The 26,476-nt window shown below is 48.1% G+C and overlaps 7 protein-coding genes across 8 annotated transcripts; 5 read left to right on the plus strand and 2 right to left on the minus strand.

Annotated features, from left to right (window-relative positions):
• Positions 1–6,330: 6,330 nt before the first annotated feature.
• Positions 6,331–8,374, plus strand: LOC108034753 (adult-specific cuticular protein ACP-22). The gene is made up of 3 exons (XM_017109702.3): positions 6,331–6,419; positions 7,294–7,530; positions 7,710–8,374. Exons 1-3 carry the CDS (start codon positions 6,408–6,410, stop codon positions 7,944–7,946), a joined length of 486 nt encoding a protein of 161 aa, XP_016965191.1. The 5' UTR covers positions 6,331–6,407; the 3' UTR covers positions 7,947–8,374.
• A 505-nt stretch (positions 8,375–8,879) lies between these two features.
• LOC108034591 (peroxisome biogenesis factor 2) lies at positions 8,880–10,103 on the plus strand. Its single transcript, XM_017109524.3, has 4 exons — positions 8,880–9,001; positions 9,066–9,143; positions 9,201–9,632; positions 9,687–10,103. The coding sequence occupies exons 1-4, from the start codon at positions 8,963–8,965 to the stop codon at positions 9,999–10,001; spliced, it is 864 nt and encodes a 287-aa protein (XP_016965013.1). The 5' UTR covers positions 8,880–8,962; the 3' UTR covers positions 10,002–10,103.
• Positions 10,104–10,165: 62 nt separating this feature from the next.
• On the plus strand, positions 10,166–14,240 carry LOC108035231 (DNA primase small subunit). Its single transcript, XM_017110761.3, has 3 exons — positions 10,166–10,332; positions 12,794–12,965; positions 13,023–14,240. Exons 2-3 carry the CDS (start codon positions 12,803–12,805, stop codon positions 14,177–14,179), a joined length of 1,320 nt encoding a protein of 439 aa, XP_016966250.1. The 5' UTR covers positions 10,166–10,332; positions 12,794–12,802; the 3' UTR covers positions 14,180–14,240.
• LOC108035232 (PHAF1 protein CG7083) lies at positions 10,617–12,705 on the plus strand. Its single transcript, XM_017110762.3, has one exon. It carries the CDS (start codon positions 10,989–10,991, stop codon positions 12,303–12,305), a length of 1,317 nt encoding a protein of 438 aa, XP_016966251.1. The 5' UTR covers positions 10,617–10,988; the 3' UTR covers positions 12,306–12,705.
• Positions 14,241–14,250: 10 nt separating the features above from the next.
• LOC108035230 (heat shock 70 kDa protein 14) lies at positions 14,251–16,082 on the minus strand. The gene has a single exon (XM_017110759.3). The coding sequence runs from the start codon at positions 15,906–15,908 to the stop codon at positions 14,367–14,369; it is 1,542 nt and encodes a 513-aa protein (XP_016966248.1). The 5' UTR covers positions 15,909–16,082; the 3' UTR covers positions 14,251–14,366.
• Positions 16,083–16,417: 335 nt separating this feature from the next.
• On the plus strand, positions 16,418–22,164 carry LOC108034963 (rab GTPase-activating protein 1-like). The gene is made up of 9 exons (XM_017110272.2): positions 16,418–17,346; positions 17,652–17,930; positions 18,098–18,281; positions 18,345–18,532; positions 18,600–19,696; positions 19,752–19,940; positions 20,006–20,725; positions 20,788–21,240; positions 21,640–22,164. Exons 1-9 carry the CDS (start codon positions 17,037–17,039, stop codon positions 21,805–21,807), a joined length of 3,588 nt encoding a protein of 1,195 aa, XP_016965761.1. The 5' UTR covers positions 16,418–17,036; the 3' UTR covers positions 21,808–22,164.
• Position 22,165: 1 nt separating this feature from the next.
• Positions 22,166–26,421, minus strand: LOC108034964 (uncharacterized). 2 transcript variants are annotated; one of them, XM_017110273.3, is made up of 6 exons: positions 26,115–26,421; positions 25,725–26,055; positions 25,260–25,664; positions 24,255–24,623; positions 23,398–24,102; positions 22,166–23,314 (listed from the first exon to the last, which is right to left on the minus strand). In XM_017110273.3, exons 1-6 carry the CDS (start codon positions 26,412–26,414, stop codon positions 22,431–22,433), a joined length of 2,994 nt encoding a protein of 997 aa, XP_016965762.2. In that variant the 5' UTR covers positions 26,415–26,421; the 3' UTR covers positions 22,166–22,430. The 2 variants fall into 2 exon arrangements, with proteins under 2 accessions (XP_016965762.2, XP_016965763.2); XM_017110274.3 differs by having other exon boundaries at positions 23,003–23,328.
• Between the last annotated feature and the right edge of the window lie 55 nt (positions 26,422–26,476).

A 26,476-nucleotide genomic window follows, 5' to 3' on the forward strand; every position in this document is an offset into this window, starting at 1 on the left:
TTGACTGTTTTATTATGCTAGTTCTGGGTAAAGACTGACAATATTCGGAAATGGAAATGCTTAAGAAATCTGCAAATACTTGTGTGAACGGCCTCGAGTTTAGTACGTACTGAAACATCCTTGGTGTGAACGAACCTCTTATTTTGGTAGTGCTATCAGCTTAAATATTCCTACATATACCACTCGGAAATGTACCCTACGAACTTGATTACATAAAATATGCTTCTTAGACCATTGATTAGCATGTATCCTACTTAATTAGCCCGACTCTGGTAACTTTCATGTGCACTCGCCTGTTTTATTGTATGCTAATTCAACTGCTCTCCATTCCATTCCAATTCATTGCTTTCGGTTTCTTTCTTTTTGGCATACATATTCGGTCATTAACTAATTGCTGAGGCAATCGGCTTGCACCACACCGAGGGGCTCTGTGAAAGTGTTTATGATTTCCCCCTCATTTCGGGCTAGGGCGTGACTTACGTATACGTAATGTCTTCCCATAACGTAGCCGCACAGTGGGCCCCGTTCGAGTGGCACTTGCACTTCAACTTAACATTGAGATCGCGGGCGTTGTCCCTGCAGCCGGGCAGGCTCATAAATAAACTAATAAAACGATACATATTTACCTTCCGAGCGGTGCATGGAAATATATGTCCAAGCTGACAACTTGATTAGGGGCTCTGCAGCCGGTTTTTGGTCCTGTCTTCCAGGCCCCCAGGCGGTTGCATAAATTTAACCATTTTATAATCTCGATATGGCACTCGAAACTGGTCAATTTCATAATATCCGGTTCGGGCGCGCTTGAAAAGTTGTTAATTTGCTGCATCTTTGTGCCGCAGCAGCAGCAGCAGCAGCAGGAAAAACAAAGCTGCGCCAAAAATGACAGCAATTAGCCGGCTGCGGAATAAGGTAAAAGTATTTAACCTACTTTGCGGCAGCCTTTCCCCGCTCTTCCCCCGTGGGGGAAAAGCGCTTTTCACTGGCTAGGAAACGGCGGAGCAGCAGAGAGGGAGACACACATTCAATTGGCGCCTAATTAATGAGACACTCGGGCTGGGAAAGTCCAAGGAAGTCGTCATGGGAAAACTGGCGACGCCGGCGCCGCCCGATTTCCTCAAGCCCAGGCGATGTGTGAAAATGGCAGTGGCACTTTGCAGTTAAATTAAAATATTTAACAATTACCGCGGGCTTGTGAATGCAAAGCGTAAATATTTTGATTAGTCAATGATACAATTGGAGCTGCGAGAAAATCGATTGGAAAATTGCAGAGCCGCCGCCAACAAGACTTGGCACTCTCGGCTTTTCCGCGTCTTGCTCCACACAGACACACACACACACACGAAAGGCTTGGGGTCTTGGAAAATGAAAATGAAAACGAAAATGAGTGTCGCTCGACTGTCCCAGCTGCCATATGATATGATTATGCGATTTGGCAATTTGCATTTAATTAATTTCTTCAGCTATTTATTATGTCAACGGCAGCAGCCGAGGCTCAAGACCCGCGGCAGAAGTCGAGGGGCTGCAAAGGCAGAAGGGGCGGCTGCAATTGCTGTTACCACACCGAATTCAGGTGAATATTATTTGTTACCGTTGAAAGGCTTTTCAGATTATGCCTCGGCGGCAGTTATATCATGGCGTTCATAATCAAAGCTGACGGCGTTGATGACGGCTGGACGGATTGAGTAATGAAGAATGGCAGATCGGAGCCGACAGGACCAAGTCCAGCTTCCTGGGCGCCACAAAACATTCTCAAAAAATGTGAAAAGAAAAAACAACATCATCTTTATTTTTGTGTTCTATGTCTTATCGTTTTATTAAAAGCAAATAAATATATTAGGAATTATCAGTGTAGTTTCAAGTGTATTTTTAGTAAAACCCACTAAAAAAAATTTAAAAATATTCAAGACAATTTAAAAAAATAATAATAATTAAAAAATATATATAACTAAATAGCTCTGACATTAAGGTAAACTAAATCTCTAATAATCGATTTTAACTCTTTTTTTTTGTGTGTAACTGTCGTTTTTATTTGCCCAATAGATTAGGCCAATCCAATGTCCATAAGTCCGTTTACCCTATCCATAAACATTTACCCTAGACAATGTATGCCCAATGCGTTTTACACCTGATAATTTCCCGCTTTTATGTCAACTGGCCAGGTGACGATGGATCCTACGGCCTGACTGGCTTGCAAGGCTGCTTAAAACATTTTATTGCGCATACGCAGTGTGTGACCGAAACAAACGAAAGCGGCTTCGACTTGCTGGCCGTTTGCGGTTGCACTTTTAAGTTCAATGTTCGCTGGCAATTAGCCGTATATTTCTCTCCCATTTTCCCACTGACCACGCACATTTCTCTGCGCCATCGGGCTGGCCAGTCCCCAGCAAATTCGTGTTTTATTCGCCAGGCCTGCAAATAAGTTAATATAAATTGCCGGTAATTGAATGCGTTGGGATGCCCTGGTGCTGAGCAGCTACTCGAATGTAATTTTCAATTACGGCGCCACAATCGCAGCCGTTTTCGGTTGCGTAAGCCCGAGCCGCATAAAAGGATAACCAATAAAAGAGCAACGGCGGCGGCTGCGGTGGCCCAAGCCAATTCCCACAGCAATTTCGGAAAGATGCACGCGTCGTTGGCCTGTTGGTTGTAAGGTTCCAGCCGGGACTCTAATAAATATGAAACAATGAGACAAAAGTCAAAGTTTGCTGCTGATTGCCAGCCATTGTTGGGGTATGTTTGCCAAACGATGGCTTGGGGTACACGGGAAACAATCATTGAAAATATACTTTTCACATTTCATATCGTTACTGAAGTAACTAAAAATTATACAATATAATATTTTTTCTGTTAATAAAAAATACTGCATATAGATAATAATAATACTTTTTAAAAAATAGCAAGATAGAGAAAAATAACTATTTTATTCGAGAATATTAATATTGAAATAGCATTTTATAAAATATATCTGATTACCTTTTTCAATACCTTTTTCTACCTGTGTACCAAACTTTTTCTATTGCTTTGTTTTATTTTGTTTGGCCGATGTCGCAAATGTACACCAGAAGTAGCTACAGCCTTTGCTTTGGCCGCGGCAGCAGGAGCACTAGCAGTTCAACTACTTTTGGCCAAGTTAATGCATGTACTAAATGTCTGACGGTAAATATGAGTTACTAGGTAATTGCTTGGTCTGCTTACCTGCAGCTGTTACATGCGCGCATGCGCATAACCAACAAAAGCAAAAACAACGCCGCGTTTTGACTTTTCACTTTTGTGAGTGGGAATTGATTGAGTGGCCAAGCGCTCTGGGTAAAAGTAAGCCGCATTTCAGCCAGGCCAGGCCAAGCCAACAAAAAACTGCGAATCTAAACTATAACTAACCAAGAGATTAACACCTGCTGGCCAGCACACGGCGAAAATGCAAAAAAAATGAAAATGTTGAGTAGAGATAACTAGCAGCGAAATCCACCAAGAAATGTTGCATGTCACATGACAAAAATGATGGAAATGGCTTAATAATATATACAATTTATAATTGTACAAAATTTAAGGAGTCAATAATGAAGCTGATATGGATAGTGGTGATCGCTCTTCTGGGCATGACGGTCCTCGTAGATGCAACAGCCAAGAAGGGGTCTAAAGCACAAACGACCTCAAACTCTTTAAAAATGGATGTAAATTATGAAGCGAAATAAATTTTCTTAAAATATTTTAAAGTAAGTTTATGCTTACGAAAAAAAATGTGACTACATATTCAATGTGACTACTTTCAATGTGCCCTCCTTGAAATAGAAACCAAATCAGAGCTGAAATTGTATCAACAAAGCGCTCAATTTGCGGCGCTTCGTCGGATTGCCAAACGCTGCGGCAGATACACTGTGGTACGTGACTATATGTGCAGTTGGAATGCCACAAAGGCGACTTGAGCCGTGTGTCGAGTGCGGCATGTTGACTTGCGTTATTTTTTCCACCTGCCGCAACGCCAACGCTCCGCGGAGATACACAAGAAGCAGACACACAGGAGACGTACGTAGACCCCAATCGTGGGCCATAATTAAGCATTTATTTTATTTGCCATATTTCTTGAGCTGCTTCGGGATTTGCGGTGGATTGGATTGGTAATCATCGTGAAAAATGTTTGTTTTTATCCGCTGCTTTTCGGTTTGTCATGTCTGGCAATGTTGTCAATCGTTGTCGGCCATAATATAGCAATTAAAACTGTGCCTGTGTTTAAGAGTACATCAACCCGATGTCATTCGTTTCGCTTCGACTCCATTCGATTGTATTGGATGGGACTGGATTGGATTGGATCCACTGCAGGTCGGCCAAAGAGCCTGTGAATGAGGTCTATGCAAAGTGCTTGCACGAAGTCCCAGTGCAAGTAATTTTTCGAGTTATTGGCAAACAACTTGCCGATGAACTAGATTACCGTGATGGGAATAAGTTGAACGAGTGGATGATGGGCAGGAGTTCGGTGCGAATTTGTTGAGAAAATTTCCTGGAATTTCTTTATAGATGTGGGAAACAATTAGGACTTTCCCTTTAAGCATACAAATTCATTTTCAATGAGGATTTAGGATTGAAGGAGGCGATAATGGGTAATTGTGATGGGAAATTGTAACAGGCAGTGGAAAAAAAATGGATTTTTTTTTAAGATTAGTGATTAAGATTAATAAGAAATATATCAAATTTTTAACGTATCCAAAAAGTAGTATTATTAAAGTTACAGCAAGTTCTTAGGCAAAAGCCTATAGACTGTCCAATAAAAATATGATTATTACCAAAATCTAACTAAATCCAATTTCCAGATAGCCCCAGAAAGTGGTACCAATCCAATATATTCGTTTTTATTCTAACTAAATGCCACTATTACAACAACTGGCACTCCATCTCTGTCAGCAGAAAAACAAAACACCTTTGTGTCACTTAAGTGCACTTAACAAAACGATTGTCTCAACCTTCGAGTTGAGAACCCTGGGATCACAAAACGCCACGCTTCGCTGCCTAATTAGCGCCAGCCAATTGCAAATTGACGAAAGACCCAAAAACTAAGAAAATTGGTTAATTTCCCCCAACGCAATTGTGGCACTTAACTTTGAAGTACAGGCCAGCCCATGTATGTGGGACCCCCTAAAACGAGCCGCGATTAAAGCTTCTGTTTTATGCCCGAACAATTAAATATTACAAAATGGCCTTTTATTGGGCCAGCCTCAGCCTGCAGTCGCAATTCAATTTACCATTTACCATTTTGGATTTTGGATCTACCAAAATCAGCGCATTAAAAGTGAACGATTAACCGGAGGCTGGCCGCAATAGAAGGTTACCCCAAAAAGTTGCCCAGCAGCAGCCACGAAAATCAGGCCGAAATTTGGGTCAAACTGCGTTTAATGAGCGTACTTGCAGAGCAGACGGCAACAAGAAACAGCCAACAATGCAATGCAAATAGGCTGGTTGTTGGCCAAAGCGAAAACACCGAAATATTACTAACAAACCTCGGAGAGGGGCTGTCAGCGAACTTGTGGCAATGTTGCAACTGTCGATCGGCAGCGGCGATGACGACTTATCAACGCCATCGCATGCGTCACTAATGACACACAAAGAGTCCTGACCACAAGCACTGCGCGAAAAGTCAATCAGGAACTTATGAAAACCATTTTGTTTTATTTTTTGGAATTACAAAATTTTAGCACTTCCATGGATTTTTTAAACCCTATAATTTATTGAAAGTTTTCAACGAGTCCAATGTATTCTATCTATCTATAGTTTCCAAAAATAGTCGTTTTTACCACCACTTTTATAATATATCTTTTAAATTATACCAAAATTTAAAAGATTATAACAAATCCGTAGATTCATTTAATGTAAATAAATGCTACCAATATTACAACATTTTTTTGAACCCAATAGATTGTTTTTTATATTTTTTTTTCATGATCCTGAAGTCATAGTGTATTGTTCCTTGTTGTAGACTAGCATGATTGTAATGATATTACTGTGCGGTTATTTACCTTAAAGAATTGGTTTACTAAATTTCGATTTTTAGTTCGTTTTGCTGGTTTTTGGACTAGCTTTTATCCCGAGTGCAATGGGGCAGCAAGCTTCAAGTCCCGAACAATGGCAAGCGGCAACCACATCTAAACTGTTTTACATTTGGCTCAAGAGAAGCTCCGCTCACCAAAGACGGCGACGTCGCTGCTCGGACCACCGCTGCTCGAACCACCGATATACCTAGCCACCTATCCACCAATCCACTGAACCACCGAGCCGCCGCCGCCAACCGATTCACTTTCTTCCTAACCATATAAAAGCAGCGCATTTTCGTTGCAACCACATTATTCAGTGGTGAAAAGTCGTTGCGTGCAGTCATCCAGTGATCTCCAAACAAAGCGCGAACCTAAATTCAAACTAAAATGGCCTTCAAGGTGAGCAGCACCAGCCCAGGATTAAGGATAACGAGTGTGAACAATAAACTGTACAACCAGCTTTCCTAAAGGACATACTGAAACATTCGGTGTTTCAAGTGTTATCTGAGAAACATGTGAAATGGTGTTGAATGAAGTTCCAAAGTGTATCATCGATATAGCAGAGATCGTTAAAAGGATACTAGTTACAGGATATAGTATAATTTGTATGGTTTATCAACTCTGAAGTCAAAGAGGAGCCTATAAAATGTATTTATATTAATCTCCCCTCTTAAATTATGGCTAGGAATATTTCCAGTTCCCATTTCCTCTGTCGAAAACAAAAGAAAATATGTTTTCGTAAAGGATCCCTGGCTAAGAGTTCTAAGAAGGGACCCTGATGTATTACAAAGGTTACCATTAGGATGTTTAAAAACCACCCAAGACCAATTAGTCTAAAACCTAAAACCACAAAGAAAAGGCAGTTCGTACAAATCCCCCTCTTAAGGCTAATCTCTTTAGTAAATAGCAAAAAACAGCTTAAATAGTTGCGTTGGTTAAATAAGACTCCCCCTGAGTTAACCAACATATTTACAGCCAGCCAGTAGACCACAAAAGAAACCACTAAACGTGAATCCAAACAAAAGCGGCAGCCAACCGCAGCAAACACTTGATTGTGAATTCATTAGGACCAGCCAAAGAAAAACTTCGGAAATTCGCCTTAAAAGCAGCCATTACATGGATAGCGACAGATGCCCCTCACTTTCCCGCCCACTCAGTGTGGCCACAGCTAATTGCAGCACTTGCAAGTCAACTCCACAGCCCGCCGACGGAAACAATTAGCGGAGGTCTGAGCCACGTTGCTAATTATGCCCCCAACTATCTGATCTTGCAGTATCTGATCTTCGCCTCGGCCCTGTGCCTGAGCCTCGCCTATCCGCTGGAGCACCAGTACTACGAGGAGAGCCACGGCTACGAGCACCTGGCCCACCACGAGCCGGAGCCCATCCACGAGTACGGACACCACCAGATCGAGCGCATCTCGCTGGGCGAGGAGCACGGCCACCACGAAGCCGAGGCCCACTACGAGACCCACGAGTCCCACGGACATGACGAACATGTGGACTACTATGTGAGTTTTGAGCGGTATTTATAAACATTTATTAAACTATTTTCCCTAGAGGTATAACAATAAAATGTGAAATATAATAAAAAAGTAGGACAAAAAATTCCTAGTTTTATGAAAACATCTTAGGACATAATATTTGTATTTATATATGGGGAAATAATATTTTTTCGTATCTTTTGCAGGCTCCTCCCAAGTACGCCTTCAAGTACGGAGTGAATGACTTCCACACCGGAGACGTGAAGTCCCAGCACGAGACCCGCGACGGCGACACCGTCAAGGGCCAGTACTCCCTGGTGGAGCCCGACGGTTCCATCCGCACCGTGGACTACACCGCCGACAAGCACAATGGCTTCAACGCCGTGGTCCACAAGACCGCCCCGGTGCACCATCACGAGGAACTGCACGAGCACCACTACTAAGCCAGGTCTCGCTGCGCACTAGAGTTAGCCAAATTGCTCATCAGCCGGAAGTAGGAGGAGGATTATCAGGATTAGGAGGAGGGACAAGCATATCCACACCGCTCGACCATGGAATCAGCTTCATATCTCGTAATTAGGACATCAGCACACACCCTGGCCGAGGAGCACCAGCGGGCCCTCTTGACCCAGAGGTGTCCTTGACCGTTTCATTAACATTTTGTATATTGTATTTTATTCTGTGATAGCGAATAACTTCTACGTGCATCTTCCGCTTTCAACTGATCCTTAGTCACTACCTGCTCAGACGAATTTACCAATCACTCACTCGACTGTAACACTATAAACTGTTATCTTTAATCTATAATCTGTAATGTATACTTATGTCTTCTCGTACAACTTGCTACCGAGATCGAACGAACGAATTGTAAATTGTGTAATAAAGTGTGAATTATGTACTTTTTATAAAATCAAAACCCGCCCAGCCACTGACCATAATTTTTTGCAGCCGGGGCCAATCATTGAACTTGTACTCCTCAAACAAATGGCCAAATGTCTCAACTGGCCAACTGGTTTCTGCGTTTCCAGACGTAAAAGGCTGCAGACAAGATAGCCACAAATCACCAGACATCGTTAGACACATTTTCCGGCTCGAAAACGAGTTCTTTGCTTTGTTTTCATGGGAATTATATAAGACGTAATTGAAAAGTTGGATGAAATCGCTTCCTAAATGTCTTAAAAACCAGGAGTTTCTTTGGGCAGTCGGGCTAATCGATATATTATCTGTTTTTGATTACAAATAAATTGGAAAACAATTGGCTATATTCAGCTGACTAGTTTAAATTAGGCGGTCTTTTAAAGTTAGTTAGCCAGCACTAAAGAAACATATCGATAGTAGTGGGTGAATTGCCGTTATAAATGACATCTCTACCGATACTGTTGATAAGAAGGGGCATAGTACAGATAAAAATAAATAAAATATCAATGGTCAGCTAGCCCGAGGCGGGAATATAAACAAAATGATAGAGAAAAACAAATATGTACCACGTGTAAATCAGGTGAGATGAAAATAGAGTCATTCATGAGTTAAAAGAAAGAAAATCGGACTTGTTTACCTTCTAGATAGATGCCATCTACCTGAACAAGGACATTGCGCGCCTGATAAGGGATAATCTTCTGGAGAACCTGCAGGCCATCTCGGTGAGAAAATGGATAACGTCATAATTGACTGACATATATCATAAGAGTAATCCTCAGCCCGTTCTGTTCATCAAAATCCAACCCGAGCTGGATTTGGTCATACAATCCGCCATTTGGTTTGGCTCCGTTGGCAAGCGTTGCTCCACGTTTGGCCAACAGCTTCTGGTCCTGGCGTATGATGCCGAGAAACTGACCGTTTCCCGGCTGGTGCTCCACTTCGTCCTGACCGTGCTGCCGGGCTATGTGAAGAGCTGGGAGGAGAGGCGTCTGACCAGGCGGGTGGAGTGGTTCAGCCAGGCGATAACGTGGGCGGAGAACAGCGCCCTGGTGCTGAACATCCTCAACTACTTTCGGTTCCTGAAGACGGGCCGGAAACCCACGCTGGTGGACTTCCTGTTGGGACTGGACTACATTAGTCTGAGGAACAATCAGAGGAGAGACATAGGCTACAAGTACCTGACGAGGGAGCTGCTCTGGGGAGGATTTATGGTGGGTTCCAGACGGGTTTATCAGTGCTCTTCTACATATTGCTGAATATTACAGGAAATCCTGGGCCTGGTACTGCCCATCATCAACTTTCGAAAGCTGCAAAGAGTGTTCAAATCCTCGGCTTTGGGACAAGCGATTTCTGGACGCCGGTTGGAGGCTGGCGGAGATGGTGTGGCCTTCCTGGCCCCGCAGATGACCCTGAGCACCACCTGCACCTTCTGCGGGGAGCGACCCACGTTGCCCCACCACATGGGCTGTGGCCATATCTATTGTTATTACTGTCTGAGCGCCAATGTTTTAACGGACGCCAGTTTTGGCTGCCCCAAGTGCGGTTCTACGTGTCCCGAAGGTGGAATTCAAAGTGTCTGATAGATGGGATTGTTGCTCAAGTGAGGGTTTTATATGTCTTTTATAGATTTAAGCGAAAAGCGGGCTGTAAGTACATAATAAACAAAAATATTCCATAATCCGCCAAATGTCCCAAACGTTTGTTTACCAACACTAAATCTGCAGTATTGGTAGTCGTCGAAAATCAGTTGTTATTTACAGGCACGGTGCTGGGAGTTGTCTGATTTAAACTCAAATTTGTGACAAATTAAGTGCCATTAACGTGGTAAAAATAGTTCAAGTGAAGCATTAACCTTGTTAGAAGAAGAAAAAGCACTAGACTCGATATAAACATTCCAATTAAAACCAAAAAGTAAGTTTAAGAAGCCACTTTGACCAGCGCATAAAAAGCGCGCGAAAATATAGCAACAGCTGTTGCATGCTTAACCAGCGTTGCCAGCTGGGATAAATAAATTAGGCAATAACATGAAATATTTTTTAACTAACTTTAATACTTATGTTTTACTTACTTAAAGTCGGCAACTACTACTATAAATTAGTTATAATATTATTTGGGTGCTAAAACCACACCCCATTTGTTTTGCAATTTCGCAAATCAGCTGCCCGCCGCGGTCTGGCAACGCCGCCACTTTGTTATTATCTCATTTTTTCTGCTGCGCATTTAGCCTTTGTCCGAGTTTTTAGAAGAAAACAATACAATTCATCGCTGCGCCAAAGGGCACGACAAGTAGTTGAACACCCACGAATTAAACAAAATCACAGACATTGCGTAATTGCATAGGAATAAACAAAGGCGTAAGGCGCTAAAACACAAATACTCGCGAGCAAACAATTGAAAAACAGAAAGTGCTGAAATAATAGCACCTAGTACACTTGGCCACCAATTGCGTATATATTCGTTTAAATATATTCGCGAACCGCAGCTGATTTCACATATCAAGGTCAGTGGGTTGACGATCCACAGGCGCAAAACAATAGCAAGCAAAGATCGTTTGTGAAACAGGCGAAATGCTCGACCTGGAGATCCTGCCGGAGAACTCCTTGGGCTGCGATGCCTGGGAATTCGTGCTGGGCATGCACTTCTCGCAAGCCATTGCCATCATCCAGTCGCAGGTGGGCATCATCAAGGGAGTCCAGGTCCTCTACTCCGACACCAATCCCCTGGGCGTGGACATCATCATCAACCTGCCCCAGGATGGCGTTCGCCTGATCTTCGATCCCGTCATCCAGCGCCTGAAGACCATCGAGGTGTTCAACATGAAGCTGGTGAAGCTACGATACGGGGGCGTCTACTTCAACTCACCGGAGGTGCTGCCCAGCATCGAGCAGATAGAGCACTCCTTTGGAGCCACCCATCCCGGGGTCTATGATGCAGCCAAGCAGCTCTTTGCCCTCCACTTCCGCGGGCTGAGCTTCTACTTCCCCGTGGACAGCAAGCTGCACTCGGGGTATGCCCACGGACTGGGCTCCCTAGTATTTTTGAATGGCGCCTCGCCTGTCGTGTCCAAGATGTCCCTCTACGCGGGCAGCAATGTATCGGAGAACAAGGCACCATCTCTTCCGCTGGCCTGCTATCACCGCCAGATGTACTTGGAATCGGCCACTGTTCTGCGCACCTCGTTTGGCCACACGAAGGGTCTGAAACTCAAGCTGTTCACAGAGGGCTCAGGCAGAGCTTTGGAGCCACGCCGACAGTGCTTCACGCGAGAACTGCTCTTTGGCGATAGCTGCGAGGATGTGGCCACCAGTCTGGGAGCACCCAATCGCATATTCTTCAAGAGCGAGGACAAGATGAAGATACACAGCTCGAGTGTCAATCGACAGGCGCAGAGCAAGCGAAGCGACATTTTCTTCAACTATTTTACGCTTGGCATCGATGTGCTGTTCGATGCTAGGACACAAACCTGCAAAAAGTTCATACTGCATACCAATTATCCGGGACACTTCAACTTCAACATGTACCATCGCTGCGAGTTCCAGTTCCTGTTGCAGGCGGATCACCCCTCGATGAGCGATAGTGGTCACGATCTGGTGACGCCCACGAAGCAAGAACATGTCAACATTAGCGCCTACACGAAGTGGGATGAGATCAGCAGCGCGCTGGCCACCTCAGAGCGGCCCGTAGTGCTGCATCGAGCCAGCTCGACGAACACGGCGAATCCATTTGGCTCCACCTTCTGCTATGGCTACCAGGACCTGATCTTCGAGGTGATGCCCAACAGCCACATCGCCTCGGTGACGCTGTACAATACTGCGCCGCCTAGGCAGCCGGCTCACTCTTGGCAGCAGCACAAGATGCAGGATATCCGCCTCACAGTGGCCTAGATTTGTGCGGATTACTGGGCGCCCTTCGCTGCTCCATGATGCTGAACCAGGGAACGCCCACGCGTCGTGTTCTAATCTTTAAGCTACAACAATGATCTAACCTAGCCGTAAAGTAGACACATATATTATATAGTAATATATATACTTGATACACGTAGATTACCATCGTAAGCTAAGCCAATCATCTGACGAACTCTCTGACCAGTTCATTCTGCGGTATTCCATTGTGTTAGCTCGATTCGATTTGTTTCGACCCATAACTGACAATTAATTAGCCTCGTACTTTTAACAATTGCATGTCGTTAATATATTTCAGTACTTTAAGCCTCAATCGTGTATCTCTCTTTGAAAAAGAAAAAAATCAACAAAAAAATATATAAATATAAGGTTTCGACAAGAAGTTAAATGTTTTTAATTTGTTAAGACCAAAAGTTTCTCAAGAGTTTCAGTTTTGTTTCTTAACTATAAAGCATGCATTTTAATTGCAGCCCCTTAAAATGCCCGAACAAGCCGCAGATCAGGAAAACCAGGCTCCGCAGCAGCAGGTGGCCACAACAGTGCCTGCTTACAATCCTGAGGTCCTGCAAGACATGCTGCCCGTGTATTACAGACGCCTCTTTCCCCACCAGCCCTTCTACCGATGGCTTTCCTATGGGCTGAGTAAGTGCACCCAACTATAATCCATTTGAAATACTAAATATTGGTTTTTCCTTTTAGGTGAAGAACACATTTTCGAGAATCGTGAGATTTCCTTTACTCTTCAGGACGACATCTACATCCGTTACCTGTGCTTTGATACGCAAGCTGAGCTGGAAAAGGAGATCTGCTCGAGGAATCCTGTTAAGATCGATATAGGTCCAGTGATGCACACCAGACCCAGGAATCATCGCTCTATTCCGGGAGGATTAACCCCCGTGCAGCGTGAGCTGGTCTTTGATATCGACATGACGGACTACGACGATGTACGCACCTGTTGCTCTGGAGCAGGGGTGTGCCTTAAGTGCTGGAAGTTCATGGTGCTGGCTGCCAGAATATTGGACGTGGCTCTACGGGAGGATTTCGGTTTTGAGCATATTATATGGATTTTCTCAGGTCGACGAGGCATCCATTGCTGGGTTTGCGACCACCAAGCTCGTCGTCTGGATGGACGTGGTCGTTTTTCGGTGGCTGAGTACCTGAACATCATATCGTATGTCAACATTTCGGGCAGCAACTCACCCAGATGTGCCATGGGTGATCGCCCGCATCACAGCATAAAGAGAGCTTTGAAGATTGCGGAGCCCATGTTCGAGGAGATCATTTTGGAGGATCAGAATCTGTTTGGCACTCCAAAGGGAGTTAGCAAGCTAGTAAACATGGTTCACGATGATCCGGCACGGGGCGAGCTGGAATCGTATCTGCAGAAGAATCTGGAGGATGGAGCCCACTCGCGACTGGTGTGGGAGAGCTTCATTAAGTACGCTAACTCCATGAGAACCTCCACGGCGAATGCCTGGAGCCGTAAACTGAAGAACATAGTGCAGGAAGTGCAGCTGGGACTGCTCTATCCTCGTTTGGACATCAACGTCACCAGGGGCTTCAACCATTTACTGAAGGCTCCATTCTGCATTCATCCAGCTACGGGAAAGGTATGTGTCCCCTTCAGTGTGAGTGCTGTGGCCAAGTTCGACCCCACTACGGTGCCCACGATCACACAGCTGCTCCACGAGATCAACGCCTTCGATGATAAGAGCAAGAGCTACATGGAGGCGCCGGAGGACAAGAGCCGCATCAAGGACCACAAGAAGACCAGCATGTTCAAGGGTGTGGTGGTCTTCGAGGAGTTCCTGCGCAAACTGGAGCGCAGCCTAAAACCAGCCAATATGCAGTTTTGAATATTTGAAGCTCTTAAAATTAGCTAAGATAAGAAAATAAAAATGTTTTAATTTTTAAGTATTCACTCGAGTTTTCGTTTGCCGCTTTCGTATTTATCTTTATTTTGTGTTTGTATTGTAATCATTAGGCTAGCAACAATAAATAGACTAGGCGACAGCGCACAGGCTCCGGGTCAAATTCCGGCTCTCACATGCAGCGCAGTCGCACCAGCGGCACCACGTTGCCGTCCTTATCGTCCAGGTCCACCTCGACCTCCAGTTGATAGAGCCCATCCTCCGGCGTCGTGCTATCGGGCAGGCGGGCCAAAATCTCGCTCTCTCCAGTGCGCAGCTTAAACGAAGCGGCCCCTTTGCCCTCTTCGTCACCCTTTCCCCCTTCAGATTGTGGCAGCGATATCCGTACCTTGGCGGGCAGAACGCTTCCTCTGCCCAGCACCAACTTGGCGTTGGCCTCGTCATTTCCATGCCAGATGTACAGATCATCCTCGGAAATCACACAGTCGTCGTCCTTGTGCAGCTGCTGTTCGAGAGGCTCGATCAAGCAGACGGCTTGGCGGGCGCACCCAATGGCCACCACCTCGTCCGCCGAATGGCTGTTGTGCAGCTTGGCGTCCGGGAAGCGGGCTCCCACGGCAGCCTGAAGCTTGGGGATCTGCATGGTGGCGCCCAACAGCACGATGTCATCTATGCTACTCAGGCCGGGATGCTCCTTTTGAGCCTGCTCCACGCATTCGCCCAGCTGCTGGATGAGGTTGTTGATTACCGGCTGAATGAGACTCTCGAAGCGAGCGCGCGACATCTGGGCATTGAAGTCCACACCGTCCATCAGAGAGTCGATATACAGTTGCGTGGAGGGCATCGTGGTGAGGATGTGTTTGCAGTTGGCGGCGGCGGTGCGGATCCTGGCAACCGAGCGACGCGACTCGTGTGGATCCAGCTTGTACTTGCGGCGGAACTCCTCGCAGATGAACTGCACTAGCGCCTCGGTGAACTGACGGCCGCCGATGGGGAAGGGTCCGAAGGTGGCCAGCTGAACGAAAAGTCCGTTCTGCACCGCATAGAAGGCAAAGTCGCTGTACAGGCCACCGCACTTAATGGTCAGCACATGACGGCGCTGTTCCGTCTGCTCCTCACCGATGCTGTAGCCCAGAACGGCGGCTGTGGGCTCTTCGATTATCTGGGCCACGTGGAAGCCTGCGGTTTCGGCTGCTTCCGCTAGAAGTTTGTAGGCCGGGGCAGGATAGTAGCTGGGTATGGACAGGACGGCAATGGGCGCCTGCTCCCCGTCCGTGTGGTATTGGTGGGCCAGCTCCAGTTCGGCGCGCAGCAGCTCCACCGTCACCTGGTAGGCACTGAGGTCCTTGGTGACTACTCGGTCGTCCTGGTCCTCCTTTTCGGAGGGCACCGTGTGCTCCATGCGGAACACCAGCTCCTCCTTGTCAAAGTCACAGGGGATTTCCCGCAGGGCACTGGCCAGCTTCTCCTCCGTGATCTGTTCCTTGGGCTGCAGCAGCTGGAAGCTGTGGGCCACCGCCTGGCGCGGACGCGTGGCCATCTTCTGCTTGGCCGTGAGCCCGCACTCGATCTCCGAGACGCCGTCCCAGAGGAGGCACGCCTGGGACACTCGGTCGCCCTGTTTGTTGGCGATCACCTCCGCCTTGCCGTCCGCGCGCACGTGGGCGATGCACAGCGTGCTGTTGCCAATCTTAATGCCAAATCGCGGCCACATCTTAGGGAAGTCGGATTCGAAAGCGGGAGTAGCTGGAATTCAGGAATTATTACACAAAAAAGCGACGGACGAGCGCGCACGTTTTTTTCCAGCACGCGCGGTAGTGTTGTAGGGCAGCGAATGCGATTAGCCAACACTGGCGGTGAGTTGGAGATGTTCCAATTTCGATAGGCACGGGCACCAATGTCCAAGACTGTATTTCAATGAATATTATTTAATTTTTTTGCTCTTCTTATTTTAATTTTTCTACTCACAGTGGAACTTTTTTAAATCCTGAAATATTTTCCAAGAGATTAGGCATAGGACTTTTACCCAAAATATAATCTTGACAAACACGAGCAAGATTACTCAAACATTAAATGTAATAGATAATGAATGTGTTCTTCTATTAATAAGAAGCTATATTATTTTATTGTTAATTTTAAAATGATCAATTGATTTAGAAAAGTAAGTTACCCAACACTGGAAACAAGTAGTACTGTGAAACGCGAAGCAGCTGTTCGCTATCGATAAACACAGCTGCCTATCGACCACCACTAGCTGAAAAATATGTAAACAAAACAGTGGGAAAATTGCGAGAAAATTGTTGGAAAAACCCATGAAAAACTCATGAAAACGGGGTCAAAGCCATGTGTAACAGTTCCGCAGAGTGTTGGCCATAGAAAATAAACCACAGTGTTGACAACAGGCACCCACATAAACCTTAGTTGACGAAAAATCCATAGGAATCCAAAAGCAAAGGCAACGGCAGCAAACTGTTGACCCCGCCGACCCCACCGCCCACCACCCCTCGACACGCCCACCCCCGCGAAGTGGGCGCCGTGTGACACACATGCGCTTGTGTGTACGCCCCCAAAAAGCCAACAGAACCGTACCGATTCGTCATCGATTTACGGCGGAACCAAGCCAAACAATGCGACTCCGCTGAAAATTGGACAAATTAAAGCCGAAATCTATAAAAAGCGAGTGCGCGGCCTTGGAGTGGAAATTGATTTGTTTACCTGCCCTGAAAATGCGCAATTCGTAGGGCTTACGATAAAAGAAAATCGGAACGCAGCACTCGCACACAACAACAAAGAGCGAAACCAATTTGGAGTCCCCGGACCTGAGCAACCTTGAGTGTTCGGAATGGATGATAATCTGAGCACCAAGTCCTCGGAATCCTCGATAACGACCAGCGGGGAGTACGAAATTGTCACGGACAGCAATGTGGCCAGTCCCATGGAGCAGGTGAAGCAGGTGGTGGTCAGCCAGGAGAGGATCAAGCCGGAGGTGGCGGGCAAACCACCCACATCTCTGAGCGCTCTGGCCTTATCCTCTCCGGAAGCTGGAGGAGATCGCTCACCCACCCTGGACATGGCCCACAATCGCAACCTGAGCGACATGCAGCACGAGATGACGGACGCCCTGAGGGATCTGGAGTTGGAAAGCGGCGTAGGTGAGTAGAGAAACGCAACTGAGAGGGTGGATTGGGTTGCCCCTGGTTGCCCCACAACCAAACTCAGTCGCTGCCCAACGCCAGCTGTGCACACATCGTCGCAGTCGCTCCTAAATTGGAAACACCAAGCGATTGCTATGTAAGCCCAACCAGCTGCAATCTTATCGGCGCAGAGCCGCAGTGCTACGCTGTCATGGAAACAATCGACAAACAAACCGAATAATAATACTTTCCTTAAACAAAATTCCGCATAATTCTTTACTTGTTATTGCTCGCCGCGTAATTGACAATTAACATATTTGCAGCTGCCGCTGGGGAGAAGATAGCGCAACGTCTGCAGAGTCACCAGCAAAAGTCCCTAACCCTGCCGCTCACGGGCTCCGGCGGGAGATCTGCCGATCCCGAGATGCGTTTCCCCTGCACCCTGTTCTCGCCCAAGAGCGAGGAGACCCTGGACGATGCCTCCAGCTCAAACAGAGTGGGCCACTCGGTGTTCTATGACTGCATAGACGCCAGTCCCGCCTGCTTGGAGGAGAAGCAGGATGCCATGAAGCCGGAGAAGGGTGACACCACCGACGAGGAGGGTAAGTAGGTCACTTAGTCCAGCTAACATAAGAAAGTTCTAATATTTACAAGAACAACCCCAAAAGCTCCTAGTTCCCTTTGATCTGTAACTGAAAACTGGCCGAAGTACAATAGGTTTCCTTAACAACCCGTTTGACCTTTCAATTAAAAAATATTCCTCTAACAGTTTCAGAGATCGATCAGGGCTGCACTATTTTCTCCGGAGTCACCTACCTGGGCGCTGCCAACATCAATGCCCCCAAATCAGAGACGGAGGTCTATCGCATCATGGGTGAACTGAATAGTGGCTCCAAGTCGGTGGGCCTGAAGATCACCGTCAGCATACCGAACTGCTCCGATGGCCTGGTGGTGTGAGTAAAGTTTTTACTACCCCTTAAGTGACTCACTGATTGACCGCAATGCTCCTCTTCCAGCCTCCACGATGCGGAGAGCAATACGATTATTGCCACCTATGAGATATCCAGCATAATCTTGTACTACCGAGGACCGGTGGACACCGTGGAGAACGGCTGCTTTGCATTCACTTGGCTGCATGGGGATGCATTGTTTCAGTGCCATGTATTTCGGTGCCATATTCCCGAGGCGGTCAATCAAGTCAGCGGTGAGTCAGTTTATAAACTTAGCCTGGGAGTGATTTCATCCAGTGGTTTATTTTGATTCTACCGCAGCCTGCTTCCAAAAGGCATTCCAGACTTATCCGCCCAGCATGAGTTGCAGCCTCAATTCGGCCGTCGAGATGGCCAATTCGGTGACCTCGGATTTGAGCGGGAACCCTTTGAACACGGCCGGGTATGAGTTCATAGTGTCATTGGAGATTCGCGAGAGGGTGGCGAAGAACTCGTATGCCGCAGTTCCGCGGGATAGGGGATGCTTTAAGCTTAGGGCGAACACCGATAAGGAGGTGTGCATCACAGTCAAGCAGACTCCGTCGAATATTCTTCAACCATTGCATATCGAAAGATGTTTTGGCGTCCTGGTGGCACCGGGTAAACTGGTGGTTCAAAAGGACATGCATCTGATTGACATGCACAGCATGGGCTACGTTCCTCCAGGTGGAGCCGGAGTGGCCAACGAATCAGACAGCAGTGCCCAGCAAAACTCCGCCTGGCCCTATACCATTCGCGCCGAGTGGAAAGCGCAGGAAAAGGCCTTTGAGCAGCTGAACCTCGAGTCGTCCAAGACCAATCTCACCGTGGCCGTGGACATTGTGATGCGGCGAATCCAGGAACCGGTTAGGTTCGTCATCGAGACCCCAGTGACCATTCAGTCGGCCAGTGAAATGCGTATCATGGACCACTTCATGTCGAAGCGGCCAATGACGCTGCGCTTCTATTTGCACCTCAAGCGCACCGACGAGTCCAACTGGAAAGTGAACAGTATTGACCCTTCGGAGGAGATCACGGAGCAGCCGGGCAACCAGCAGAGCTCCTCGCTGCTCAAGATGGGCATGAATAATCTATCGCGCATCGTGCGCAGTTCGTCCATTGCCTCAATTGAGGATGATTGTCCCTCGGATTACAGCAGTGATGGGGATGAACCGCTGCTTAGCGGCACTGGTGAGGTGTCCAAGGATTGCTCACAGGACACGCTGGACGAGTGGGATCCCATTCTGCGGGAGTGGGACAGCGAGAAGAGGCCCAAGAATTTGGCGCCCTTGGTTCGTCTTGGAGTTCCAGAGGCGCTGCGTGAGAAGATCTGGCAGAAACTGGCCAATGTCGAGGGCAAGTTTGAGATGAATGACCAGTACAAGATCCTAATCACCAAAGTGAGTGTTTTGGCAGTTCCTTGTGGAACGGAAATAATTCAATATTTGCTTGCAGGAAACCAAATGTGAGACCGTTATCCAGCGGGACATCCATCGCACTTTCCCGGCGCACAAATGCTTCAAAGAGACTGGCGGCTCTGGTCAGGATGCCCTCTTCAAGGTGTCCAAGGCGTATGCGGTGCATGACAGCGAGGTCGGCTATTGTCAGGGGCTGAGCTTTATTGCGGCCAGTCTGCTGCTCCATGTGAGTGATTATTAAATTAAATCTACATGCAAAGTATACTAACTTCTTATAAAACCTCCGATCAGATGCCCGAGGAGGATGCGTTCTGTGTGCTGGTGGCCCTCATGTACGACTACGGTCTGCGCGATCTCTACAAGGCGGGCTTCGAAGTCCTTTACTTGCGTCTCTACCAACTGGAGCGCTTGATCAAGGACCAGCTGCCCAAGCTGCATGAGCACTTCACAGCCTGCGGCATCGAGACGCACATGTACGCCTCCCAGTGGTTCCTAACCTTGTATACAGCCCGATTCCCGCTGTGCTTCGTGTTCCATGTGCTGGATGTTTTCCTGCTGGACGGACTACCTGTTCTCTTCCAGGTGGCCGTGACCCTGCTGTCAATCTGCGAATCGGATTTGCGCCAGCTTGATTTCGAGGGCATTCTCAAGTATTTTCGGGTTACGCTGCCAAAGAAGTGCCGCAGCTCCAGCCAGGCACGCAAGGTGATGAAACAGGCCTGCGAGCGTAAGATTAAGAAGCTGAAGCAGTACGAGGAAGAGTTCCTGCTGAAAAAGCAGCACAAGGAGCGTCTGGAGAAGGAGGCGCAGATCTATGAGAACCGCTTCGGCGAGGAGAGGCGCAAGATGCAGGCCGACATTGATGCGCTCAACAAACAGCTGACCTCAGCCAATGAGCGAGCCGTGGAGAAGGAGAAGAAGCACACAGGCATTATACAGGAATACAAACAAATCATCCAGCGCCAGGAGCAGGACATGAACACGCTCAGCGAGACTCTGGGCAAAGTGATGGTGAGTGCTCATAGAAAAAGCATTATGTACTTTGGAGTATTATTTTGCCTTCTTGCCTTCAGCACATGGTTTCCAACTGCCAGGATTGCCAGCAGCAGATCGACGCCAGCAATGACAACGCCAAGTCGGATGGCGGCAAGACTAGGCGGCAAACAGATGCCATGCGGAATGCCAATGAGCACCCACTGGGTCCGCTTGATCCGCTCAATGCCGCCTCGCAGCGTATCCGTGAACTGGAGTTGGAATTGGCACAGGCAAAACTAGCCCAGGTGGAGGCGGAGTGCAAAAACCAGGACCTTAACCATCAGCTAAGCAATACGCTCAGTGAACTCCAGACGAACCGCAACAGCTGGCAGCCTTGGCTCTCGAAGACCTTCAACTCGCTGCAGGAGAAGGTCACCACCCGCGGTGGCCATCGGGATAATGGCAGTGGCGGACCGACGCCCACATTCCAGTCCTACATGGGCCAGGCGCCCACGACTCTCAGCGAGGCCAGCTCCCCCAGCGGCAACCAGGTAACTTAGGGACCAGTGATCCGGCCAACTATCTGATATTCTTTCAGTTCTTTATGTTAAGTTTTTGTATGTATGATTTCTAAAATTAAGATATGGGTAATCAGCCCGAGAGCTGAGCTCCAAGAATTTTTTCGAAATACTTTAGGCTCTCTGGGAGTACCCAGCCATTTCTTATCATTGTTTAATTTAAACCCTCGCTAAACCTCACACCATGACATACCCACATGAAGAATCTTTATTTAGTCGACTCCACGCAGGCATTGAACCTTCCTGCTGTTTCTGTTAGCTCCCATGCTTATGATTTTATTGATATTTTGCGTTGCAAATAAAACGCCGTTACCTATAAATAGTATAGTATACTTAACACCATTTTGTTGATCCCTCCGGATGGCTGCCCAGGAGTACAAGACCTTTGCATTTGCCTCGGTGGGTGGGTCACCCAAGTTGCCCAGCAAATTCCAGGCCACCAAGCTGCGGAACAGCATCGACAGTCTGCGCAACATAGTGGGGCCCCTGGACACGGGCAAGTCCCTCGCCGAGAATCTCAAACAGCAGCTGCAGCAGTAGGAACAGCAGTCCGGAAAAGACGGATACAGCGTAGGCGGACCTGGATAGCAGGCAGACCTACGGCATTGACTACGCCTTGGTATTATTTATCATATTCGTCTATATATACATATACAAGTGTGCATTTTGATTTCCATATATACGCGAGTAATAGATTTTTATTATTTTGCACCTTTGAGGCACCCGAAAGTCGCTGCTCGTCAGCTTGTGCCCTCGATCAATTGGTGGATGGGCGTGAATCCCTGCGGACTTGGGGCGAAGGAGCTTTGTTGTTGTTTTATGACCTGATCTGGGGCACAGTTTGACCTGCACTGACTATTGCTACACGTATAACGCTATAAATGAATAAAGTAACCAATTAAAAGCTAAATAAATATTTATTTTAGAGTTTGGTATATATAATATAGAATACAAACGTTGAAACCAGTTCCCAGTCTACGTTAACTTGGTGGAGTTGGAGATAATCATTTAGCTTGAAGCTGTGCCTTAAAGTCCAAATCCAATAAGTTAATAACCTCGACTGAGGAAGAGGTTTGATTAAGGGTGACTAGATCCCGACCAGAATCACACCAGGCTTTAATACTATCGTTCCGCTTGCTCGCACCCCAATCTTAAGTCCCCTCTCAGATGAAGAACAATCGCTGCACACCCTCGGATCTTTTTTGTGGCGTCGAGACCGCCATAGTGGCATAGTTCATCAGAAGATCTGCCGACGAGCTGCGCTGGATGTGACGCCGCCTGCCGGCACTGCCACCACCTGCATTGCTGAAGGATCGGCTCCTCACATGACCGCGATGGCGCCTCTTAGGTCGCTGGGCCACGGCACCGAAGCAGGAAACCTTCTGCTCCGCCTCGCTCTCACTCTCGCTGTGATTCGACGGGGTCTCTGCTATCACATGGGACTGAAGGGTCTGGTTGGAGTGCTCCAGCTCCCTGGTAATGGTCTCCGAATCACTTGCTTCCTCGGCAGTCAAGCGAGCTCGCTTTCCCACACTATAACTCGATGGATCTCTGGACAACTCGGAGCCAAAGTTACTGCTACTCCGTTCATGCGGAAGATTGGTGCCGTAGCTCAGGAAATCCGGATACGGGACATGCAGCTCATCCCCAGTGAAGGCTTCGGGGGAGGAGAAGGTGTGCCGCAGCCTCCGGACCCTGTAACCCCTACCAGGTGGAACCTGTTGCACCACCAGCCACGATCTCTTCAGGTACGTGTGCTCCGTGCAATTGCTGCTGGTCTGCTCCTGACCCTGATGCTGGTACTGGTTCTGGTCGGAGGTGGCCGTGCTCTCGGTCGTCGTGGAGGGCAGGCCTAGAGTGAGTGAAATGCTGAGTGAGTCGCCTCCCTGGGTGCACTCATCTGCCGTGCTACCGGGCGTCGTGGCTGGCCCACCGGCTGTGGGTAGTTCACCCCCAGCGGATAGCGGTGGCGGGCCCGCTGAAATCCCCACGGATTTGAGCCGGATCGCAGGCTCCTTTGCTGCCGGGAGAGACGTGCCTGCATTGCCTGCAAGTGGGACTCTGTGGGTAAGTTAGCGACTGCAGGGCGGGATAGGGATTGAGTGGGGTGTGGGGAACCCGTCAACCTACCACAAATAGCCGTGGCCAGGAGCATCCGCTGGGCCATCGTCTGGACCTGCTCCGCATCCTCCGTGGTGTCCGTGGCAGCCACTGCGTGGGTCATGGCCGCCGCCGAGGTACTGGGCTGCTCCTGATCCCGCTCCAGGCTGCAGCTGCGATGTAGTGGCAGTACCGATTGCATGGTGCAATTGCTGGCGGCGCGGCTGCAGCTTCGATCCCGAGGAGGACCACGTCGGGCGCGTCGCTGGCGACGTGGCTCCCGAAGCTCCTGCTGCATGCCCACTTTGATCACCTCCTCGTAGTCGGGTGGCGCTTCATAGCTTGGAGGCTCGTCAGGCGTGCGATCCTCGTCCTGGCGATCCAGCAGCTCACTGATCGTCTGCAGGTGACTCTGCAGCTCCCGCTGGTGGCGTGCTCTCACGCCCATCCTGTACAGGATGACCATCCAGCCGGAAAGAACTCCGAATATGCCCAGCGTGCTGATGATGAAGATGCCCGTGGCCGTCTTGAGGTCCGGATACTGGTCTATCTTGGGGAAGTAGTAGTTGGGCTTGTGGGAGTACCAGCGGCGATCGTGGTGCAGGTGGGCCCAGTCCTCCTCGCAGGAGTCCGGCTCGTCGCTGCCGTCCCCACAGTGGTCGAAGCCATCGCAGTGGAGTCTAATGGAGATGCAGTGGTTGTTCCCGCACAGAAACTCCGAGCCAATGTAGCAATCTAAGCGATAGGAACACAGTTATATATGTAGCTACCTACACTCGAAAACTTGAGAGCTTCTTCTTCTTGATTTTAAGAAGGCTTTTTCCCGGATCAGAGGAAAGTTTAATTTCGAAAATAAGAACATTTAAGATTGGGTGTTTCCAACTTACTCAAATAGTTGAAGACGCTGTAGACAATGGCCAGCTTGGAGGACATTCCGAATACCCCCCGCAGACGAATGTAATAGCCATTGAGGATGGGCGCCACATGGCTCTCCTTGCTCAGTCCGTTGTTCGGCCACATCACGTTTTCGATCTCCACGGCATCCGAGGTGGTGCCCTGCCGGATGGTCAGCTCCGAACGGGCGGCCATTCCATAGAAGTCGTCCACCCGCAGGGAGATGTGGGTCTTCATCATCATGTAGTTGTTGCCGGGCTTGATAATCCAGATGCAGTCAAAGAGCCGTACGTCCGTGGCATTTTCGATCATGTTCATCATGGTGATGGCGCCACCGGGTCCGGTGACCATTCCCCCACAATCTAAAGGGATTTAAGTAAGGAAATAAGTAATCATAATTCATATAATATTGGATCATTGCATTGATTTTGCGTAACCCATATTTATTTTCCTAGCGTTATGCAGCCTAAGCTATCTATTTCTGTGGTATTGCATCATGAACTGTTATATCCGGACCAACCTGCCCCAACAAGGCATAACCAATCCAACCCCTTTCCGGCTTATGAGCGGTGGCGACACCACCCTTTAAGCAATGATCCAAGAAATCGATTGTCTTACCGAACTAGACCTAACCAGATCCAGAGTGTCACCTAGTTTCCACTTCAGTGCCTTGCAATGACATTGATATTCGTCAAGGGCCCACCACCCACTGCCAAAATCAATATGACAATTGCCTGCAGACCTTCAAGTGTCCGGCTTATCCGGCAATTATTCAGAGGTCCCTATTCCTACACAAAAAACTAAAATTAGTTAAAACTATTTAAATTCTTACCTACAGTCTACTTAAATCTACAATTTAGAGTTCTTGGTTACGACTTAAAAGTATTTAAAATAAATAATATTTATTAGATTTCCAAATTCTGTGAAACATGTTGTTCAATTTTCTCCATTTTTTAATTTAAGTATTCTTTTTAGTGCACTGAATCAATCACACTCACCTGTGTAGGGCACCAGTCGCTCGTCTTTCAGCTGCTTGGACGACACGAAGCTGACTTCGGCGCGGAAACCCACTCCCGTGGCCGAGTTTCCGCGGAACTGCAGGAGTAGCGACTTTCCGCTGCTCACCGTGATGGGCGGTCGGAAGTGCTCACCCGTGTAGGAGTCCAACATCTGGCCGTTGGAGTCGAAGATCTCCAAAGTGGAGGCCAGGCCCAGCTGGAAGTCAGTGAAGTCCAAGCGCACTTGGCAGTTGTCCGCCTCGCAGGTCAGGATGTGCTCGATTCCGTAGTCGCGGGGATACGGCATGGGGAAGTACGGCGTGGAGATCACCTGGGGCTGGTACTTAGTGCTTCCGTTTCCCACGATGGACTGCTTGGGGGAACCACTGACTATCCGAACGTTTCCTGTGCCAAAATGTAGATGGAATTCTATTGAATCTAAATTATATCAGCAAGTAACCTTACGTTCTGAGAAGTATTGCAGCGAAAAGACGTGGGCGCTGTTGACCCTGTAGAAGAACTTTAGCTGCAGGGTCCTGGTTTTGCTCCGGAACACCTTGCCATCGCCACAGAACTCCTGACCGGAAATGGTGGAGTCGTAGGGCGGCTCCGAGAACTGGATGTGCTCGCAGGGACACATAATGGACTTGCCACCCGTGTTGCCACAGCTCTTTGAGAAGTTCGCGTAGGTGAAGGCCACCCGGATGACGCATTCGGCACAGGTAACCAGCTCCAGACTGCACTGGTACCACACATCGCCCGCCACTGCATCGTTCTTGAAGCCCAGCGGTGAGCTCTGTTTCGTAATCTATTGTTTCTGACCCAATCCTTGCGAGAACCGCTGGACACACTCACCCGATAGGCTGTGGTGGTCACATTCCGGGCATGCAACTCTCCTGCCGGACTGCCCAGCTCCAGGAAGTGCCGCCGTCCGTCCCAGTGGTTGCAAATATCCAGATCCCGGTAGCTACTGCTGGCCGGATACGCCTCTCCCGGCCAGCAAAGCAGGCAGATCACGTAGGCCACCAGGTAGCCATAGCCCAGTACCGCGGCTAGCATCGATAGATTCTCCCTCCTCTCACGATCCTGATCCCCTTCCGCTTGAATGTTCTCGGTGTGGTGCCGCCAAGTGTTGAAACACGACTGTGGCCACATCGCTGGCAAATCCAATAAACCCGGGCCCACAAGAAGCCGCACAAGTGGACCGGGGGCCTCGT

Source organism: Drosophila biarmipes, chromosome 3L (assembly GCF_025231255.1).
Source record: "Drosophila biarmipes strain raj3 chromosome 3L, RU_DBia_V1.1, whole genome shotgun sequence".
NCBI lineage: Eukaryota > Metazoa > Arthropoda > Insecta > Diptera > Drosophilidae > Drosophila > Drosophila biarmipes.

Bases quoted from the DNA above. Each gene is read 5' to 3' on its own strand.
- LOC108034753 (XM_017109702.3), top strand. The intron at 7,531-7,709 runs GTGAGTTTTGAG...TATCTTTTGCAG, and splicing joins ACGAACATGTGGACTACTAT to GCTCCTCCCAAGTACGCCTT.
- LOC108035230 (XM_017110759.3), bottom strand. From the start codon at position 15,908: ATGTGGCCGCGATTTGGCATTAAGATTGGCAACAGCACGCTGTGCATC.
- LOC108034591 (XM_017109524.3), top strand. From the start codon at position 8,963: ATGATAGAGAAAAACAAATATGTACCACGTGTAAATCAG. The intron at 9,002-9,065 runs GTGAGATGAAAA...TTTACCTTCTAG, and splicing joins ATGTACCACGTGTAAATCAG to ATAGATGCCATCTACCTGAA. The intron at 9,144-9,200 runs GTGAGAAAATGG...AGTAATCCTCAG, and splicing joins AGAACCTGCAGGCCATCTCG to CCCGTTCTGTTCATCAAAAT.
- LOC108034964 (XM_017110273.3), bottom strand. From the start codon at position 26,414: ATGTGGCCACAGTCGTGTTTCAACACTTGGCGGCACCACACCGAGAAC. The intron at 24,103-24,254 runs GTAAGTTGGAAA...CCTATCGCTTAG, and splicing joins CAGCGTCTTCAACTATTTGA to ATTGCTACATTGGCTCGGAG. The intron at 23,315-23,397 runs GTAGGTTGACGG...TCCCACTTGCAG, and splicing joins CCTGGCCACGGCTATTTGTG to GCAATGCAGGCACGTCTCTC.
- LOC108034963 (XM_017110272.2), top strand. From the start codon at position 17,037: ATGGATGATAATCTGAGCACCAAGTCCTCGGAATCCTCGATAACGACC. The intron at 17,931-18,097 runs GTAAGTAGGTCA...TTCCTCTAACAG, and splicing joins TGACACCACCGACGAGGAGG to TTTCAGAGATCGATCAGGGC. The intron at 19,697-19,751 runs GTGAGTGTTTTG...ATTTGCTTGCAG, and splicing joins ACAAGATCCTAATCACCAAA to GAAACCAAATGTGAGACCGT.
- LOC108035231 (XM_017110761.3), top strand. From the start codon at position 12,803: ATGCCCGAACAAGCCGCAGATCAGGAAAACCAGGCTCCGCAGCAGCAG. The intron at 12,966-13,022 runs GTAAGTGCACCC...TTTTCCTTTTAG, and splicing joins ATGGCTTTCCTATGGGCTGA to GTGAAGAACACATTTTCGAG.
- LOC108035232 (XM_017110762.3), top strand. From the start codon at position 10,989: ATGCTCGACCTGGAGATCCTGCCGGAGAACTCCTTGGGCTGCGATGCC.